Genomic DNA, 20,488 nt, shown 5'->3' on the forward strand with positions numbered 1-20,488 from the left:
ACAGGAGAGGACAGGAGAGGAGAGGACAGGAGAGGAGAGGAGAGGAGAGGAGAGGAGAGGACAGGACAGGAGAGGACAGGACAGGAGAGGAGAGGACAGGAGAGGAGAGGAGAGGAGAGGAGAGGACAGGACAGGAGAGGAGAGGAGAGGAGAGGAGAGGAGAGGACAGGACAGGACAGGAGAGGACAGGAGAGGAGAGGACAGGAGAGGAGAGGAGAGGAGAGGAGAGGACAGGACAGGAGAGGAGAGGAGAGGAGAGGAGAGGAGAGGAGAGGAGAGGACAGGACAGGAGAGGAGAGGAGAGGAGAGGAGAGGACAGGAGAGGATAGGAGAGGACAGGACAGGAGAGGAGAGGAGAGGAGAGGAGAGGAGAGGAGAGGAGAGGACAGGACAGGAGAGGACAGGACAGGAGAGGAGAGGACAGGAGAGGAGAGGAGAGGAGAGGAGAGGACAGGACAGGAGAGGAGAGGAGAGGAGAGGAGAGGAGAGGAGAGGAGAGGAGAGGACAGGACAGGAGAGGAGAGGAGAGGAGAGGAGAGGACAGGAGAGGATAGGAGAGGACAGGACAGGAGAGGACAGGAGAGGACAGGAGAGGAGAGGAGAGGAGAGGAGAGGAGAGGAGAGGACAGGACAGGAGAGGAGAGGAGAGGACAGGAGAGGAGAGGACAGGACAGGAGAGGAGAGGAGAGGACAGGAGAGGACAGGAGAGGAGAGGACAGGAGAGGAGAGGAGAGGACAGGACAGGAGAGGAGAGGAGAGGAGAGGAGAGGACAGGACAGGAGAGGAGAGGACAGGAGAGGAGAGGAGAGGAGAGGAGAGGACAGGACAGGAGAGGAGAGGAGAGGAGAGGAGAGGAGAGGAGAGGAGAGGAGAGGAGAGGACAGGATAGGAGAGGACAGGAGAGGAGAGGAGAGGAGAGGAGAGGACAGGAGAGGAGAGGAGAGGAGAGGACAGGAGAGGAGAGGACAGGAGAGGAGAGGAGAGGAGAGGAGAGGAGAGGAGAGGAGAGGACAGGATAGGACAGGACAGGAGAGGAGAGGAGAGGAGAGGAGAGGAGAGGAGAGGAGAGGAGAGGAGAGGACAGGATAGGACAGGACAGGAGAGGAGAGGAGAGGAGAGGAGAGGAGAGGAGAGGAGAGGACAGGAGAGGAGAGGAGAGGAGAGGAGAGGAGAGGACAGGAGAGGAGAGGAGAGGAGAGGAGAGGAGAGGAGAGGACAGGACAGGAGAGGACAGGACAGGACAGGAGAGGAGAGGACAGGAGAGGAGAGGAGAGGAGAGGAGAGGACAGGACAGGACAGGAGAGGAGAGGAGAGGAGAGGACAGGAGAGGAGAGGAGAGGAGAGGAGAGGAGAGGAGAGGAGAGGAGAGGACAGGAGAGGAGAGGAGAGGAGAGGACAGGAGAGGACAGGAGAGGAGAGGAGAGGACAGGAGAGGAGAGGACAGGAGAGGAGAGGAGAGGAGAGGAGAGGAGAGGAGAGGAGAGGAGAGGACAGGAGAGGAGAGGACAGGAGAGGAGAGGAGAGGAGAGGAGAGGAGAGGACAGTGGTTAAGTGTCTCTCACCCTCAGTGGTGTTCCAGTCCAGTAGCTGGAGGATGTTCTTGTGTTGACCCAGTTTCCTCATGATGGACACCTCTGTGTCCACATGCTTGGGACGGACGCCTGAAGAAAAAACAAACAGAGTAAATGAAGCCACAGCTCTGACTCAGAAGTTAAATAACTCCAGTTCATGACCACTGAAATCTGAAATGTGAACGTCACTTCAGCTGGACGTCTTGACATTGTGAGCGATGGTTAATAAAAATAGGACCTGAAACTAGTTTGAATCGCTGTAATAGTTCATCAGGTCCCTCAGGTCCCCTGATTCACTGTGTGTTTGCTTCACCTGACATCCTTTTGTCTACTGACGGTTAATCACTGTTCAATAATATATATGTAGTTGCAAGTTCTGATATTGGAAAAATACTTCATTTGCACCCGTTAAAAACGTCACTGTCAGCTGTTGACAATTATTATTAATTATAATTAACAGTAAGGTGATAATTATTATTAATTATAATGAACAGTAAGATGATAATTATTATTAATTATAATTAACAGTAAGATGATACTTATTATTAATTATAATGAATAGTAAGATGATAATTATCCTGTTGGTGTTGAGACGTGCAGCTGGTTTGGTGCCCAGATTCTGAGACGTCTGTCCCTGAGCTTCACAGACGGATATCTTGGATATTGAAGTACTGGAGCAGTAGTCCACAACAGGGACGCTGTTTCTGGGAAGAACAGTTGCTGTTGAATGTTTAAAATCTAAAGTTTTAATGCTGTGAGCACCACAAATGAACCTTTATCAGTGACGGGGGTGCAGGAGGTACACAGAGTCCCTCTAGGGTTGAGAGACAAAACATGCTGCTGTGTGATTTGGGTGAACTGACCCTTTAACGTGCATGCCTCTATCCATCCTCTCCTAACCTGCACCTTCATCTACACACTCACACACACACACACACACAGTTTACAACAGGCCTCGACTGAGAGACCAAGCTAAGCTAACAGCTACGGCACGTAGCTTTCCTTTGTCTGCCTCTGACCCACACACCGGGGGGGTCTGGGGGCCATTTTCTCCCACCTTCACGCAGTCCTCCATCTCGTCTTCTTTTGCATATTTACATGTACACACCCCCTCACATATGCAGAGTACCGAGCGCGACAAAAGAAGTGAAATGTCAGACCTGTGGCAGCACTGAGAACGCCTCTGAGGTCACATATGAAAACAAGCATGTAGGAAGCAGAGGTGGGCCGAGAGCTTTGAGCTTCATGTTTTCCTTCACACTTTCTCACCACAGCATCAACACCCTGAACAGAAGCATTTCTTATGTCACCGACTCCCTAAATTTATCATGCGGCCAAAAACGGCAAGAAACCAACGTTAAAACATTTCGCATGTGAGCTGTGATACAACTCTGATATCTCATCACTCTGTGAACAGCTACAGACCCAGCGGACAAGTCTGACTCCAACTGATCAATCCAAGTTCAGAACTCGCTGTCCTTTAGTTTGATTTAATATTCTGAGTTTTCAGTCTCAGCCTGGTTAGGTTTAGGCACAAAAACAACTATTAGGTCAAGTTTAGGGAAGGAAAAGGTTTGAGAGCAGGGCACATTAAACACAGAAGTCTCTCTAGCATACAAGGTAAATGTTGTCATATGTCTTGTAAAATGATGCACATATTGACACGGGAGCCGTGCTGTAGCCTGAATCCCTTCTGACGGAGAACCACGTTGTTCCATCCGAACTGTGACACTTGGATCATTTGGACCGATCTGATGCAGCGTTTTCAGTCACTGGCAGAGAGACTGTGTTACATGATCAGTGACATTCTTGGCATGACTGTGTTCACACCCCTCTAATGACTTACTGGGGCCAGAGAAATCGTGGCTCTCTGCCTCTGCACCTTAACTGTCATCTCAACAACTGACTGACTGATTATTTCTGCCCAGAGAAACACTCGCAGGTGTGAACCTCCCACAGAAGCGTGTACCTTCCTTGCTGATCTTGCAGGTGAACATGTTGTGGCCTTTGCACGTCCCTCTGGACATCCTGGCCTGGTAGAAGACGCCCTCCTTCCCCGCTTTGATCAGCTGCAGCAGGTTCAGGTCCGACTTGGTAAACCGGGGATCCTTGAACAGATGCCATGAGAGGTGACTATGGAGACTGAGAGGACATGCAAACCAACAACGTCCAGGTCAAAGTCAGACTCTCATTTTTGTCCCCGGTGTCCCACCAGGCTCTAACTGGGGCTGCACTTTGAATGTCTTTGACACAGCAGAGACACGAGCACCACTGACCCTGCTGATCCACAGGTTTAGCTGATCTTGCATGTCAGATTTCCTCTGCTGCATCTTCAGCTAACGGAAATCAAGCTCCCCTGAAATAGGTCAAATATCTGAGAGCCTGAAACGCCTCTCTGTGTGTCCTGTGAAGGCAGGAGGGCGGCGGAGCGTCAGCGGTACCTGCTGCAGGCCTTTCCACAGCCTCCTGGAGGACGACCTGACCGTGCTGCTCTGCTGCAGGGCTATTTGGGGAAGAGGCACCTCCTCCTCCTCCTCCTCCTCTTGCATCGCTTGCAGCCTCACAGGCCTGATGGGAGCATCCAGCTGAGGAACAGCATCCAGCAACAACTTGCCCCCCCGCAGCTCTCTAATGGTCTGGACCATGGAGCGATATCTGCAAGAAAAGGAGCGCAAAACACCAAACAGTGAAGGAAAGAGTCCGGCTAAAGCTCAGGCAGCTGGAACATGTTGATCAGAGAAAAAGTTGGAGAAGGTGAAAAGAACAGAGGGCTGGAGAACCAGTGTCACCAGGAACCCAGGGAGAAAACATCTTCTATTTCTCACCTGAAATGAAAGTGAAACAAGAGCCTACAGTCATGCTCGCAGCTCTGTGAGCCCTATGAGCAGCTACATTTCAGGGCAGTTGTCGAGACACTTCACTCAAAACCAAAACTCTCAGTCTGCCTGTGGCTTTTACAATCCGGTGCTGAGGCCACAAGTGAAGGAGGGAAAACAATCATATTTCTTTACAGAAACACACAGTTGTTTGACTAGATGTGTGCAAACATCAGTCAGTTGGTACTTGGGTGTGTGGAAGTGTTGCAGGGTGTAAAATAAAGGTGAGTGCATCTAAAGCAAACATAAGAGAACTGCTGTGTGCAGAGAGGGGGGGTGGGGGGGGCTCGCAGTGATGTTGAGCCTGATCTCAAAGAAAGTTCTCACTGGTTTATCTTTAGCTCAGAAGGGCAAAGACAATAGAACAAAGAGTGTAACGCTGAGAGGAAATAACAGGTAAAATGCTCCGTTCGCTTTTCTGCACCACCAGAGCGACACAGTCTGGTCAAACATAAGTGCCCTGCGGTCGGCCTGTGGTGGATTTCTGCAGAAATTCATATTTGACGCCACTTTCACAGACATTTTAAAATGACAAGAAAGCCACAGGCATGACTGAAAGCCCCAATGATGGCTTATTAGGACACTCTAAAGGTAAGGAGACACCATTAATGCTCCGCCTGAGCTGTAACCTGCCAAACAAGCTCAGGCCTGAAAAGTCTCTCCCTGAAACGACACCGAGATGAGATCTGGTAGATTCCTTGTGAGATCGCTTGAGGCCGTCTTACCTCCTGAGGCACAGGACCGCCAGCAGCCCGAAGAGCAGGGTGGTGAAGGAGAAGGTCCCGATGAGGACGCAGGCCAGCGGGTCCAGGGGCCGACCTGAAAGAGCCAACAGGACACAAACAGTCGGCATGTTCTCGCGGTGTGGTCACGGCTGGGTGGAAGCCTCACCTGAGCAAACGTCTTCAGCGGTGGAGTTAGAGGTCATTGTGTCATCAGCTCAGCACCGACGAGTTCAGCCAAAGATCATCGCCTCAGTCTGGCGCTCAAAATAAACAGATCAAACAGAAGGACGTTTAAATGATTGGCTTCATGAGGAGGAAGAGGAGGCTCAAGGCCAAAAACAGCAAGAGCCAACAGGAGGAGGCTCATTAAATGGTGAGTGGTCTGTATTTGTATTTCTCCTTTCTCGTCATTTCAACCACTCAAAGCTCTTTTACATCACATCATTCATACGGGAGGACTCTAAGTTGGAGGAGACTGTTCACACACACTCACACTCTGAAGTCTTGCCCAAGGACACTTCGACACGTTGACCCATAGGAGCTGGGGATCGAACCCCCACAGCCTCCTCAGACATGCATATTAAACACCTCTGTATGAAGCGGTCTTACCTGTGTTCTGGTGAACACCATCCTGACGGACAGCAGCTGCAGCTCTTCGCTCACTTCTGAGTTTATTCTGCCTGAAGACGCCGCAGTCACCCTGCAGCCCGTCTGAGCCGCGTGATCGAGCGTCGACCACAACACAAGCAGAGGAAATGAACAGAAGCAGCAGGTGGTGTGAGCTCAGTGACACTTTGTGTCACACTACCTGATGTTGTGCACCAGCGTCAGCAGGCTGAGAGACGAACTACGGTCATATCAGCCAAAAGCAAAGACTTTAGTGGGAACAGGAGGACGCAAAGTGAGTCTGAAGGTCCTCGGTGGAACTGAAATGTAAAATGAGGCTCATGAACTCTGTTGTTGGATCCAAAAACTTCAGAAGTACTCTGAATTCATGTGATAAACTGTGAAGAGAAAAAAGGAAATAGTGAATAGATTTTTCTTCCAGACATTTTTAAACCACATTTTGATTCACCACTGAATCATTCAGATATTTTACTCCTGTAAGAAACAGCAGTAAAACCACGTAGAAATACTCTGAAAGTGGATCCATGTCCATGTTTAGATATTTTACCAGTGGATCATAACCACTGAGGCCGTTTAATGTCGTAGCTGGAGTGAACTTTACCTGATTTATGATCTGTTTGGTGTCGTTGTGGTTGTTTAATTTGCTCTAACAGTGCTTCACTTCTACAGGCCGATAACCCTCGTATGGTGTTCAGGTTTGTGGACCCGATTTCATCCGTTTTCATGATCTTTATAAGAAAAATTACACCATTCATCATTTTTTCAAACTCAGACTCATCAATATGAGCCAAGGCCGATGAGTCTGAGTTTGAAAAAATATGTGTGTGCCCTCTTCCTCCTCATGAAGCCAATCATTTAAACGTCTTTCTGTTTGTGTGTGTGTGTGTGTGTGTGTGTGTGTGTGTGTGTGTGTGTGTCAGTGCTGCCTTCTTGGCCACGTGTCTCCTGGAAAAGAGCTTTTAAACTCAATCAGACATTTTACCTGGTTAAATAAAGGATTTATACACACATACAGTTAAAAAGTAGAAGATTTGCTTTTGGTCCACAGACGTTTTAAAGACTAATTAATTCCTATGAAATGGAAACAACCAAGCAAAGTCCAAGTACCTGAGAAGTGTGAGTCAGGGATTGACTGCAGGATGGTGACCGTCCAAACCGAGGCCGACCACGTCAGTCAGGATCAGACGAGAGGTGAAGAGGAAGAGCGCCTTCACAGGACAGAGGCCTGTCTCAGCTGCAGGGCTGACTTTGGGGAGGTTCTTTCTGCAGAGACCCTGCGTGTGGTTACTGCGTTCATCTGCAGCAGCAGAGCATGATAGTTTCCAATAAGGAGGGAGGATGACGAGAAGGCTGAAGAGTTCACGGCCGTGTTAGCAGCTGAGGCACAGCAGCGATCAAGCTTCCAAACGCAGTTATAATGTCGTGTGAATTAGAGCTCATCCTGTGGGGACCATGAACATCTGACGCCAGAACACAAATAAAGACGAGCTTCAGTCTGGTGTCGTCTGCAGAATTTAATTTGTTGCTTGGGTATTTTGTTACAGATCAACGGTATCACTCCATATACAACTACAAGTACAGTATTTTGTACAATTCATATTCAAATACATAGTTCTCATTGGCTTATTTACAAAACACATTTTTCTATGTACATGTTTTCATGTCAGTGCAATGTCACTTTCTTTCAACAAACACGTTACAAAAAAAGTTCTTTAAATTAACGACTGGTTCAGAAGTGAACTTAAATAAAAAGAGGCTACAGACACGCAGACAGCTCAGTAGTAGGTTGCACTGCCTGCTGACCCAACTTCTTCTGGGGGGGGGGCCAGGTGTGTGGGGGGGTGGGACCAGGTGGGCGGGGCATCTGCTGGAGGAGGAGGGGGGGGGCTCAGATATTCTCCCTGTGCTTCACAGGATCTGTGTTTGCCCAATTTCAGCATCAAAGTTCAGCTTTTTTGGGCAGAAAGTTTTTGTTCCTGGTTTACAGAAAATTGTGCTGAAATTAACCCCAACTTTAAACTGGATTCTTGCTACAGGTGTGGTGAACGTGGCGCCACACGAGCAGTCTGTGAGGGAACATTCACAGCCAAAAACAAAAAAAAGTTGACTATTGCACCTTTAAATGAAGCTAACGTTGCAAACTGGGCTCTGGACAGACGAATCCTCAGGGAAACGCTCCCTCTGAGCCACGTGGCGAGGTTTCACACACGGGAAAGAAAAAAAAAAAGAGCTGAGCAAGCAAACATAAACAGCACTCATCTGCACATTTCCATTCTCTCAACAAACGTACTCCACAAAGGAAAACAAAGTTCCATTCAGTGACAAATCTCTCTGAATACATCCAAGACGACGCCCTCTCCTCATGAATACAGCAGCTAAAAGAGGGGCGGACACAGAGGTCCGTCTCCTGTCATCTAGAAGACAAAGTGGGGAGTCTGCTCACAGTGATTAGACCGAGCCCGGCGCAGGAGGAGCTCCACACACGCCGCTGCACGCCAGACACACAGCTCCGCCGCCGGGCTCAGGACAACACGGGTCAAACTAACCTCAAGAGCCACATCAGGGAGAAAAAACCTCCAGAACAAACGACAACCAGAATTCAGGACTCACAGGAAACCACGTTTAGACTCAAAACACAGAAAATAAACGATCATCTGAAGGTCAAGTCCATACAGACACACTGCAGCCCTCACAAAGCAGAGTCCTGGTCCTGATATCAGGGGGTCCAGATATCAGGAGGTCTGGGTCCTGTTGGGTCTGATTCTGGGGACACTCGTTTTGGTAACACTAGACTGCACAGGTCTTTCCAAAGGAGTCTTTGGGACCTACTGAGGCCAATTAAACCCACCGGGGGGGCTGTGACCTTCACCCTGTAGTACAGAGCGTCATCGTATTTTACAAGTGACTTTATGGTGAATGTGCACCGGATACGTCTAATACATGTAAAACACAAAGACTAGACGGTGACACGGGGCCCCCTGATCACACAGAGACTACAGGTTTAAAGGTGCACGTCACCAAACTAATGAGCCGTTTATCAGATTAGCAGTGGGCTCCTGGCAGATCGGTTGGTAATCCAGCTGTGAGACCCAAAAAAACACAAGTGTTACTGAGGTCTCCACGGATATTTAGCAGGGCGCCGCTGGAAACCATACAGTGTGTGTGAGCGCTGCGTTTATGGCAGCGTTAAAACGGTGGTAAAATCAGTAATGTGTTGAGATGTTTCCTGCAGCGTGAGAGCGTTAGTTTAACGGAGGAGTTTGAATGTCAGCAGCTGAGAATCGCAGCAGGTAAAAGGTGCACGCTGCAACAGCGCTGTAGAGATACGCCGGACCCCTCCGGGTGTCGCTTTACAGAAACATCCGTTCCTGATCTGGAGCTTTAGGAAAGAAAAATCACAACAATAAAATAAATCTTTTATAAAACAATGCCTCAGAATGCAAAACAAGTATTAAACATACACTGTGTGTTATTCTTGAAGCGTCTCTGTTCTGAAATCATGGCACCCTGTCCTGCACAAACCCAGATCCACACCGAATACACACACTCACACTCACACTCACTCACACACACTCACTCACACACACTCACACTCACAGGGCAAAATTGCACTAATCACAACTGATATTTGGCAGCTGTGGGATAAAACACAGTTTTGGCAAAAATGCCTGATTTCATGTCCACATCAGGACCTGTGTGAGAGTCCTACAGGAGGGGAGGGGGTGTTTCTAGGAGGGGGGGTTCCTGAAATGTGTGTACCATGACTCCTACACTGGAAGGAAGCATTTCATCATTATTATTCTTCTCATTAATACTGTCACAGACTCTAAGGGTACAGTTGGCCGACAGACTGCGTGAAGCGATGAGGTAGCGCATGACTTATGTCTCCCTAGTGACACTAACGCTAATAAAACCTTTGGAGAACCTTTTTTTAAAAGCTTGTCACAGTATCCAATAATACACTAGATACCAAACGTCGACATCGTGTCGACCTGCGGCGTCACATGTGACACCGACACCGACTCTGGGGCTGCGTTCAAACTTAGCATTTAAAACTCAAATCTGTGTCCAACCATTGGCCTCACATTCACACCTGGAGTTCACTGGGTGCTCTCGTCGTTTCTCCTTCAGGTACCAAACACATCCAGGCTCAGACCACACGGTGACTCCAGGTAGAAAACACCTCACATCACAAGTGATAAATACACAGTAACAAAGCGGCGTCGCCTCATGACCCGGCCACACTGGCGTACATTCAGAGATGCGTTAGTATGCACGTGTATGTTACATGGATGTTATGGCGAGGGCTGTTCACTCGAGGGAGGGGGTAGGGCTTTGTTTGTTGGGCTCAGCAAAGTGCACCAGTTTAGTGCTTCCACCAGGGCTTCCTGTTGTCTTGGCAAACCTTTGCACGAATCCATGCTTGTGATCAAGTGAGGAAAGTGCTGCGACGCATCCCTAAAGACAGAGACCAGAGTCTGACTGCAGTCAGTTTGTGAGAGTTCTTCAGAGTGAGCTGAACGTCTGGCGCCTCCTGCTCCGAGCAGCAGGAGGAGGAGGAAGAGGAGGAGGAGGAGGAGGAGGAGGAGGAGCAGAGAGCAGGTGTAGTGCTGGCTGATGGCTGGAAGACGAGGTGCCATCACTGGAGGACACAGTACTTCTTGTAGTCAGACTCAAAGTCTTCGTCCATGCTACTGGTGTCGGCCATCTTCTTTCCATCGATCTTTGGCAGGAACTGGGAGTAGTCGACTCCCTGCTGCTCGTAGAAGAGGATGTAGGCTGAGTCGGTGTCGATCTCCTCAGAGTGCACCTCCTGGAGGAAATTAGAACACACACACACACACACACACACACACACACACACAGACACACACACGTTGTTCCTGCATGAGACAGAGTTAAACAGTGAGTGTGGTGCTGCTGACTCTGTTGGTCGCCGGCAGATCTGATGACCTCAGTAACTAAGGTAATGTGCCTCCTCGGCCCACTCAGCAGGGGTCGGTTACTCTGATTCAACGTGATTAAAACAATGAGTGTTTGGCCAGTTTTCTGTGGTAATGGTCAGAACAGAGTGAGGCGTCCCGGTGTCTCACCTTACAGCTGCTGTCGTTGTAACAGTACCATTTCTCGTTGGGGTTTTTGGCATACGTCACATAGTGGCCTCCTCCCATGATTCCTGAATGGCACTGACGAGACGAAGCACAGACACACTTCAGACTGAGGGACTCTGTCAGAGCCGCTTGTGTGGCAGTGACGGATGTGTGGGACTTACTGATATTGCATAGAGGTTGTAGATGGCGTCCAGACACATGTTGTCTCTGTGCTGCAGCAGCAAGCTGTCGGGGTCCATGCTGCTCTCCGTGCTGCAGTCTGAGCTCAGCCCGTTGCTGTCGCCGTTCACCAGGACCACGTCGCAGTGGCTGCTGGACGCCTCGGTGCCGCCCGACGACTCTGATGCGATCACCTCCGACGCCGCGCTCCCCTCCGTGTCCGCCTGCGGCGCACCGTCCCGTAGCTCAGCCTCTGGATTGGCGGCTCCATCCAGGTTCTCTTTGCTGTTGGAGAGGCGGTGTCTGCTGCCCAGCTGAGGCAGGCGTAGCCGGCCTGGCCTGCGGCCCCCGCTGCTGGTCTTTGGGCTGCCGGAGGGGCTGCCGGTCCGGCTGAGAGAAGGTGCCGATTTCCTGCTAGAGGCAGGGGAGGCTGTGGGGAAACCACACGTTTAAGTAGACTTCCTGTACAGCTGGGCCTGTAGCTGCTCTGCTCACTTCTACTTCAGTCAGTTTGGTCTCACATGCTGTCACCATCTTAGTCATCAGGCACAAAGCAAAGGACCAACACAAGCGTCTCTTTAAAAATGTGGTTTAGGTCTCAGTGAACTTCTCGCAGGGAGGAAATATCAGGCTTAAATCTACATGTGGTACCTTTGGGGAGGTTGCAGAAGCCAGCAGGGGCGGAGATGGAGGATAGGTTGTCCTCTCCCACCCTCAGCAGATCCTCGCTCTCGCTGCGAGAGTGGAGGCAGTGCTGCTCCAGGTCTCTGGGGGCCAGGAAGGCGCTGGGGTCGAAATTCTCCTGCGGGAACTTGACAATCTTCTGGGACTTGATCCAGCGACCGTTCACGAACTGGAAGCGCTTCAGGTGGACAATCTGAAGAAGAGAATCACAGTCTGCGCTGTTCTTACAGTAAACATCCTGACATGCAGAGCTGCACCCACAGGAAGTGTCCCTGTGAGAACAGAGCTCAGCTCAGAGGGGTGGCACTGACCAGGATGGGCGGCAGCCTCCAGAGGTCCAGCTTCTTAGTGGCCAGCCGGTGCGTCTTGCACTTGGAGCAGTAGTAGAGCTCGTCCTCGCCCAGCTCCTCCTCGCTGGTGAAGGCCTTCAGACAGCTGTCCAGGCTGATGGGCTCGGCCTGGGCCCGGCGGGACTGCTCCACACTGCAGTGCTCCTCCACAATCTGCAAGGAGAGCACGGCGGTGAGGGTGGTGGACGGGGTGAGTCCTGCTCTTTGTCACAACCAGGAGCAGCTGCAGGCGCTCTGGAAAGGAGCTTCCTGACAGAACAGTTTCTCAGAGGAGAGCGCCTCACACCACCTCATGTCTATTCAGACGCCCAAGCCTGCGTACTTTCCTGAATCAGTTATGTTGGGAACTTTCCACCAATCATTCAACAACTGAATGCTAGTTCTGTTATCAAGCTGCTGCTGAAGCAGCAGTTTAAATATATATAAATAATAAATCAACTGAGAAAAACGCGGAATGACACACACCACAATACTTAGAGCACAAAACTTTACCTGTGTACACAAACCAGCTGAAGGAACATGACAGCTTTGGTGGCACCGTTCACAGGTCCCAGGGGTCCTGGAGCCGTTATTTAGCCGCCTGAACGGAGCACTAAGCAGCTCACTGGTAACTCAAATATTTATCATGTTTGTCTGTAAGTGTCAGCTCCAGGACAGGGGGCATAAAACTAAAAACTGGGGCTGGTGACAAACACTTGATATCCTCCAATGCCAGTTAGTGTCAGAGGCTGATTTTACAACGAGGGAAAGAAAAAAGGAGCAAAGTAAAATATGGAGTTAAGGATGGAGCCATTTTCTTTCTGATGAGGTGGACAGCTGATGATAACAGTGGTACACACTCATAGCTGGTGTCCTGAGGTGATGCTACAGTTCACAGACAGCACAGGAAAAAAAGGGAAGCACACACACAGATATTTACTTTCTACTGCTCCATATGTAACTTTGTCAGGGGCGACCTTATCTGATGGCCTTGGACAGTGTGTGTGTGTGTGTGTGTGTGTGTGTGTTTTACCCTCTCCTGGGAGGTCTGGTAGCGGAGGTGCAGGGCTGTAGGGTCCCAGTCCACAGCTATGTAAGCATTTCCTACAGAGGCTCGGTCCTCTGTACACTCTATAGTACAACCCCGACAGAACCTGGAGACACACACATAGACACACACACACACAGACACACACACAGACACACACAGACACACACAGACACACACAGACACACACACACACACACACAGACACACACACAGACACAGACACAGACACACACAGACACACACACAGACACACACAGACACACACAGACACACACACACACACACACACAGACACAGACACAGACACAGACACACACAGACACACACACACACACACACACACAGACACACACACAGACACACACAGACACACACACACAGACACACACAGACACAGACACACACACAGACACACACAGACACACACAGACACACACACAGACACACACAGACACACACAGACACACACAGACACACACACACAGACACACACACACACACACACACACACAGACACACACAGACACACACACACAGACACACACAGACACAGACACACACAGACACAGACAGACACACACAGACAGACACACACAGACACACAGACACAGACACACACACACACAGACACACACACAGACACACACAGACACACACACAGACACACACAGACACAGACACACACAGACACAGACAGACACACACAGACAGACACACACAGACACAGACACACACACACACAGACAGAGAGACACACACAGACAGACAGAGACAGACACACACACACACACAGACACACACACAGACACACACACACACACAGACACACACAGACAGAGACAGACACACACAGACAGACAGAGACAGACACACACAGACAGACAGAGACAGACACACACACAGACACACACAGACACACACACACACACACACACACACACACACAGACACACACAGACACACACAGACACAGACACACACACACAGACACAGACACAGACACACACAGACACACACAGACAGACACAGACAGACACAGACAGACAGACACACACAGACACACACACAGACACACACACAGACACACACACACACACACACACACACACACACAGACACACACAGACACACACAGACACACACAGACACAGACACACACACACAGACACAGACACAGACACACACAGACACACACAGACAGACACAGACAGACAGACACACACAGACACACACACAGACACACACACAGACACAGACACACAGACAGACACATTATTTCCAGTTTAAAGCAAAAAAACAAAAGATTAATTTACATTTAATATTGGGATCTTAATTTTTTTCATTACATACAAGCTCTAAACGAATGACATACATTAATCTTATAATACTACCTGATACATTACTCCCTACTTTGAGACGTGTGTGTGCCTTACCTGTACCAGGGACACCAGGCACATGAGTTGCCGTCCTTGCCCACGACCCGTAAAGTGAAGGGGTACTGGTAGCCCATGCTGTCGTCACTGCAGGTTAAAGAAGGAAAAGAAGCCTCATGAGTCGTGTTCCTCCTGCTCTGCTCTGCTCGGTGTGGACGTCATCGTCTCAAACCTCAAACCTCATCGTCTCGACTGCTTTGAAAGTTCAGTACAAAGACACTGGGGGGGCAGGGGGACGCTGCTAGCCTATAAAAACTGTTGGGTGAGAGGAGAAGTCTTTCAGCCTACCAGTCCTGTGCGTGGTTGCTGGCCTCCTGCGGGGGCAGTGGGCTGGCCAGTCGGGACACTTGGATCCAGACGGCGTCGTACAGGTCCTTCTTACTGGTGTGGACGGTGCAGGGAACTATGAGCGGCATGCCGAACAGACTGGGGCGGTTCTTCTGTGATGACAAGAAGTACAGCTCCGTACGCATCTGAGGGGACAACGGCGGCCAGAAAGTTACCTCAGCAGCTGGGACACGAGCACGTCGTTTGTAGAAACAGTGACTGTTTAAGGATCACTTTACTTTCCTATCTACTATCCTAAACCACGGGCAGCAGGTTGTTTTTGTTCTCACCATCTTTCTGTGCATGGCGATGATGTATCCAATGAAGGGGCTCTCCAGCACCGGGGTGATGTGCCCGTTGGCGAGCCCGTTGGCCAGGGGCGTGTCTGGGTTGCAGGGCACCATGGTGCTGGGCCCACCGTTGGGGATGAGGACGGGCTTGTTGCCCAGGTCTCCGTTAGCAGCAGAGCCGTTGGCTACGGGGGTGATGTCTGATCAAGGAAAGGGGGGAGGAAAGGAGGAGAAGGGATGAGAGCGCATTCAGAGAGGTCCTGACTGATGAGGTGAAGACACACAGTGAGAGTGAAGAGGCTCACCGGTCAGCGTGGGGGAGCTCAGGGACGTGGGTGAGCCGGGCACCGGGACCTCAAACGCACACAGGAAGCCGTTGACAGACAGACGGACCTTCTGGTTGTCCTGAGGAAAGTTCTAAACACAAAGGATTCAGACGTCAGACTGCAGCATGAAGGAGCCGACGTGGATCAGGCTTTAGATAAGTGATCCTGGTCCTGGATCAGCTCAGGCCGCCTCCGTCTAACTGTCGACTGTTCAGTAACACCAAATGAAAATTGTAACCCCGATGTTTTGGGAAATAGGGTAATAATCTGGGCCAACAGAGGCCCCTCACCACATTTCTCCCCTGACTGCCAGGAGGGCTGAATAGAGGACAAATCAGCTGCTTAGAGCTTCAATCAGACAGTTTCAGGGTGAAATTACAGATGTGATGAGACGACAGCAGCCTGAATAGTAATAACAGCTGGTCCTAAAGTTAGTGCAGGTCTGCTAAGCTTAGTTTGACTTTGTTGTGTAAAAAGATGTCTTTCGCTGTCTGCACTGCAGCTACACTTTGTGTGGGACAGGCCCGCGGTGACTTTATTTGGTATAAAGTGGCGTCAGTGTGAGTACCTTGATGTTGGAGGTGTGAACCTCAGCCAGGAGGATCTGCTCAGGCTTCAGGCTGCACAGCTCGCTCAGCTGTTTCTTCAGTCCCGTGTACTTCTCATCCATGTTCAGCCGCAGGCCGTAGCGCGCGGGCGTGGAGCCGTCCAGTTTGATGACTGCAAACACACCACAGCGTCACACATGAATCAGTGAAGAGACGGACTCACTGCGAGCAGCCTCCTCACCTGTGATCTCCAGATGCATGGAGCTGTCCATGGGCAGCGGCAGAGACAGGAAGTTGAAGGGGTCGAAGCGAGCGCTGATGTGTCCGCACGTCTTACACTTCACCTGGGACTTGAGCTGACCGTGGAACAGTTCCACCACGATGGAGCGGTTCCTACGCAGGTGGTTCTCCCATGCCTTTAGGGTGGAGGAGCCCACACACACACACAGAGGTGAGATCACACACCACTAATCCAACAAATCCGTCCCCTCAGGACATACAGACAACAAACAAAACATCAATACAGCAGCATTACACCAGTTTAAAGGGGAGTGCAGCGGATGGAATGGACTGACTGGTATTGATCGCCGCCCCCCCCCCCCACTCCTTTGAGAAAGGACACCAGGCGGCTCGTTACCTCTAAAGGGGGTGAAGGGTTCAGATGTTCCAGTTATGACTGACTTCCTCCCCCTCTTTGGCTTTTAACTGAATCAATCAGAGGTGAATATATTTCTATTACTTTCTGATTAAAATCAAACAGACAACAATGTTAATCTTCCAGTCTAATCCGATCAGACTCACAGTTTGTGGGTGTTAAACTCTTTCAGACTTTCACTTTGATCGTTGCTTATTTAGTCCTAAATATTAGAGCCCCCACTGAAGCCACTTGGGGGCAGCAGAAACAAGGTGTGAACGCTGAACATTATCTCCTCTGCAGCTTAAATGGTGAACTTGTTACCAAACAGCTGCTTATTAACACATCCATAGCTGCTAAATGCTCCACCATGTTTCTGAGAACGAGCTCAACAATGAGCTGATGCTCACGATAAAGCTGTGTGAAGCTGAGCGGAGCTGCAGGTTCTTCACTATAAACAACCCCGTTCACGTCGACGTTTCATACAGCGTTATTATAAAAAGAGCCGTCACCGTAGCTGCTGCTGAGACAGACACTGTCGACGCTACCAGGATTTTAGTGTGGACGGGGAACACAGAACAAGCCCAGTCAGTCTGGGGACTGTGTGGCAGCAGAATTAAGGCGACAGCTTTCTCCCTATGATTTATTTACTATAGCTGCTCACACACTGCAGGTGCTGCTGCTAACCTGCATTTATGCTGATTTTGTCCAACAACTGTGTAATCATGCAACACTGATGTGAGCAGCATCACAGCAGTGAGGGAACTATTGTTTGCCTCCTAAACAGGTATCACTGCTGACTGGAGAACAGGTCATAATTATCTCATGCTCCTTCAGCTCTCTGACAACAGAAACAGACAAACATGTACGTGAGGAGCTGTGTTGTAACTCTGGCTGTGAGCAGTGAGAGAGCACGAAGGGACACGATCAGCTGAGCCAGTAAAGTCTGTGCTCCTGTGCGTTATACAATGACCACATGGGGCCAATATATCTGTGAGACAGGGAACCAAGTTTTCTAGCTGACAAAACTCATTTTCCAGGCTTCTCTTTTAGAAAACAAACTCCCTGCGCACATATTTCAGCAACTTTCACTGTCCAGTTAATGTGTCCATGTTGAACTGCTCAGCAAGTTTGGATAGAGGTGCCAGTCTATGTACCTACAGTACAAACCGCAGATGACAGTAAAAAAAAGCAATTCTTTGCTTAATGCTCTTAAAGTGGAAGCAGTAAAGCTGAACAATAAATTAGCTTCTAATTAGCTTCATTTGCTGCCTTTTTGTTTGTCCGTCATTAGTTTGGCTGCTTCATTTATCGTGCAGTGTTTGCACTTCGATCACATCCCTGAGATAACAACATCCTCGGGAAGTACATCTAAAAATGTGAGCATGGTGTTCAGTTATGACTCAGAGAAGGATTACACATCTCCTGGCCCATTATGCCTCAGTGAGAGCAGTAATTTCATTAGTAGATAACAGTATTTGATCAGCGGTGTGATCTCTGACCTCAGAGGCCACCTCCCAGTCGGGCCGCCCGTCGCTGTCCTTCAGCTCCACGTAGGGCTTCTCGTGGACTCTGTTCAGGTCTTCGTGGAGACCGTCCAGCAGGAAGGCCAGCAGCTCCTGGGAGTCCTGCTGCTGGAAGCCATTGAAGCGCGGGGCGTACTTTGCTATTGTCCACTGGAGAGGAAGTAATGACATGATGAACGTTATTCCTGAAGAACCTCTAAAAGCACTCTTAAAGGCACTTTGTGATGGTGCTCCTGCAGCCGTGAGGTCAGACACAGTGATCCAGCTGGCATCAGAAGTGCCTACCCTGAGTTTGAGCGGAGCCACGTTCTTCTGCGTCCCGCTCCACAGCTCCATCACCAGGTCACCATAGCACTTGGCCATGTGACCTCGCATCCCGATGGGGTTGGTCCTTTAAACGCACCAACACAGGCCAGTTTCAAATGACAAGCTCAGAATGACGATTTTGGATTTGGATTTCTACCAAAGTGACAGAGTGAGGACGGCACCTGTTGAGCTCATAGAGGTGTCGTCCTGAGATGAAGTAGTCTGTGAGAGGCTTGGTGTTGCTCACACACTGGATGCTGGAGTTCATGAAGCAGGTGTTGCCAAGGTTACTGAGGCCAGTGGCTCCTTTCTCTGTGGGAACTGGGATGGAAAACACAGACACACACTGGTCAGACTTAAAAAGAAAAAACACTAAATGAGCAAAACAAGCAGCGTTAATGACTTCAGTATCTTTTCCTGCTGCTGAGCGACAAACTGTTCAAGTTACTGCTGCAGTGTCAGTTTGTATCAGTTCCTCTGTGAACATCACATGAAGCACCAACGGGAATCTACTTAATACACACATGGAGTTACAGGTAGTCTGTAATCTCCTGCCAATCACCTCGTGTCCCCCGGCCTTACCTTTGTGTCTGTCCATCTTACTACTGTTGGCAATGAAAGACATCTCCTCAGGCCAGCTCATGTCTTTGTTCCTGACTGTAGAGGACAAGAAGGGGATTTGTGTGATTAAATCATTTCGCTCCCGCTCTGATGTGCCATTATTCAGAATCACCAGTAAAATGTTGGTTATAGCACAAGTCTGAAGAGAGTTTATTTAAGTGGGGAGCAGAAAAAGGCAGGCGTTTCACACCTTCAATAACCAGCTGCTGCTCATCTTGGATCTTCAGGCTTTCCAGTGTGTGATCCTCATCGTCCAGGAGGGTGAGGTAGTTCTGCAGGACGAAGAGGAGAAAACGCTTCATCCAACAGGCAGATATGCATCAGCACTAAATGTTGCTATGTAATTCTCCTTCTGGATGGAGTCATTCTAAAAAGGACCATCACATGCTGCATGTCCTGCCCTTGTAACCTGTAGGGGGCAAAGGTCAGCTGCAGGGCTCTTGTGAACCCACTGCTCACACTGGGAGTGAAATGTGGAAACCTTTTCTGTGCTGAGATTCTATTTAGGAATATGCATCATGTGAGGACAAAACTGAGATGATCTCAGAAGGTCTCAGAACTGTGCTCACATGGTTCATATCTCAAAACTATGCTGTGACAGACAGAAAACTGTGGCCATGTTGTAGCTGCTGCTGTACACGCAGAACTAGATGAAAACATTATCAGAGCTTCTCCACCTTCCACCACCACCACCTTCATCCTTATCAGGTATCACCTTCTGACAAACATCTGATACTTCATACAAAACAAACCCATGGGGGCTGTTGGCACAGCTTTGCAGCCCACCTCGCTGTTGTAGAGCCAGAGTCTCATGTCCTCCTCCTTGATGCGGAGTCTCTGGGACAGGTACAGGTGGATGTCCTTGATGGTGCCCATGCGGCTGAAGCAGCCCGTGTAGGCCAGCACCCTCTTCAGAGGAGCGTTGGGGGACGGCACGCTGCCTGCTGGAAGGCACAAAGAGGACGGGAACATTCTCAAACTGACCCACAAACACAATCTGAACACACCTGCTTTACATTTGGTGTGTGTTCATTTGAAAGTTTCTCAGCTGGAAGGACGTCAACTGTGATTTTAAAGTCCTCGTGCGTTTGAAAATGTCTTCTTTCTGCTTCGGCACAAGCTCACAGATACGAAGAAGTGATGGATACCAACAAGAGCGTTCTGTGACTGAGGATTAGTTGTAAGGAAGCAGCAAGAAAGGGCTTTTTTTGTCAATCAGCGCAAACTTGATTGGTCAATCAACTTAGTGGATTTAGTGGACTTCGATTGATGAAATCAAATACAAACCACATTAGTCCTGTTAAATAAATTTAAAAGCTTCACATGACCGATACCGATTTCAAA

At 49.6% G+C, this 20,488-nt stretch overlaps 2 protein-coding genes across 3 annotated transcripts in view; both read right to left on the bottom strand.

The window, feature by feature from the left end:
* The window catches only part of LOC139200373 (fibroblast growth factor receptor homolog 1), an 11,002-nt gene extending 5,131 nt beyond the window's left edge, over nucleotides 1–5,871 (bottom strand). For both annotated transcript variants that reach the window (XM_070829653.1, XM_070829652.1), the window contains exons 1-6: nucleotides 5,782–5,871; nucleotides 5,339–5,432; nucleotides 5,173–5,266; nucleotides 4,013–4,226; nucleotides 3,541–3,679; nucleotides 1,563–1,661 (exon numbers count right to left, since the gene is read on the bottom strand). In XM_070829653.1, the coding sequence (XP_070685754.1) occupies nucleotides 1,563–1,661; nucleotides 3,541–3,679; nucleotides 4,013–4,226; nucleotides 5,173–5,266; nucleotides 5,339–5,375 (583 nt within the window). In that variant the 5' untranslated portion in view covers nucleotides 5,376–5,432; nucleotides 5,782–5,871. The remainder of the gene's footprint in view (nucleotides 1–1,562; nucleotides 1,662–3,540; nucleotides 3,680–4,012; nucleotides 4,227–5,172; nucleotides 5,267–5,338; nucleotides 5,433–5,781) is intronic.
* Nucleotides 5,872–7,310: 1,439 nt separating this feature from the next.
* Nucleotides 7,311–20,488, bottom strand: part of usp32 (ubiquitin specific peptidase 32) — a 53,788-nt gene continuing 40,610 nt past the window's right edge. Inside the window, exons 17-34 of the mRNA XM_070828936.1 lie at nucleotides 19,931–20,088; nucleotides 19,335–19,416; nucleotides 19,106–19,180; nucleotides 18,706–18,844; nucleotides 18,503–18,608; nucleotides 18,194–18,367; nucleotides 16,299–16,473; nucleotides 16,078–16,229; nucleotides 15,489–15,600; nucleotides 15,184–15,383; nucleotides 14,855–15,039; nucleotides 14,567–14,653; nucleotides 13,116–13,236; nucleotides 12,065–12,256; nucleotides 11,721–11,946; nucleotides 11,072–11,499; nucleotides 10,893–10,985; nucleotides 7,311–10,612 (exon numbers count right to left, since the gene is read on the bottom strand). Coding sequence (XP_070685037.1) covers nucleotides 10,439–10,612; nucleotides 10,893–10,985; nucleotides 11,072–11,499; nucleotides 11,721–11,946; nucleotides 12,065–12,256; nucleotides 13,116–13,236; nucleotides 14,567–14,653; nucleotides 14,855–15,039; nucleotides 15,184–15,383; nucleotides 15,489–15,600; nucleotides 16,078–16,229; nucleotides 16,299–16,473; nucleotides 18,194–18,367; nucleotides 18,503–18,608; nucleotides 18,706–18,844; nucleotides 19,106–19,180; nucleotides 19,335–19,416; nucleotides 19,931–20,088 — 2,879 coding nt within the window. The 3' untranslated portion in view covers nucleotides 7,311–10,438. The remainder of the gene's footprint in view (nucleotides 10,613–10,892; nucleotides 10,986–11,071; nucleotides 11,500–11,720; nucleotides 11,947–12,064; nucleotides 12,257–13,115; nucleotides 13,237–14,566; nucleotides 14,654–14,854; nucleotides 15,040–15,183; nucleotides 15,384–15,488; nucleotides 15,601–16,077; nucleotides 16,230–16,298; nucleotides 16,474–18,193; nucleotides 18,368–18,502; nucleotides 18,609–18,705; nucleotides 18,845–19,105; nucleotides 19,181–19,334; nucleotides 19,417–19,930; nucleotides 20,089–20,488) is intronic.

The sequence above is a fragment of the Pempheris klunzingeri genome, chromosome 4 (genome assembly GCF_042242105.1).
Source record: "Pempheris klunzingeri isolate RE-2024b chromosome 4, fPemKlu1.hap1, whole genome shotgun sequence".
Classification (NCBI taxonomy): domain Eukaryota; kingdom Metazoa; phylum Chordata; class Actinopteri; order Acropomatiformes; family Pempheridae; genus Pempheris; species Pempheris klunzingeri.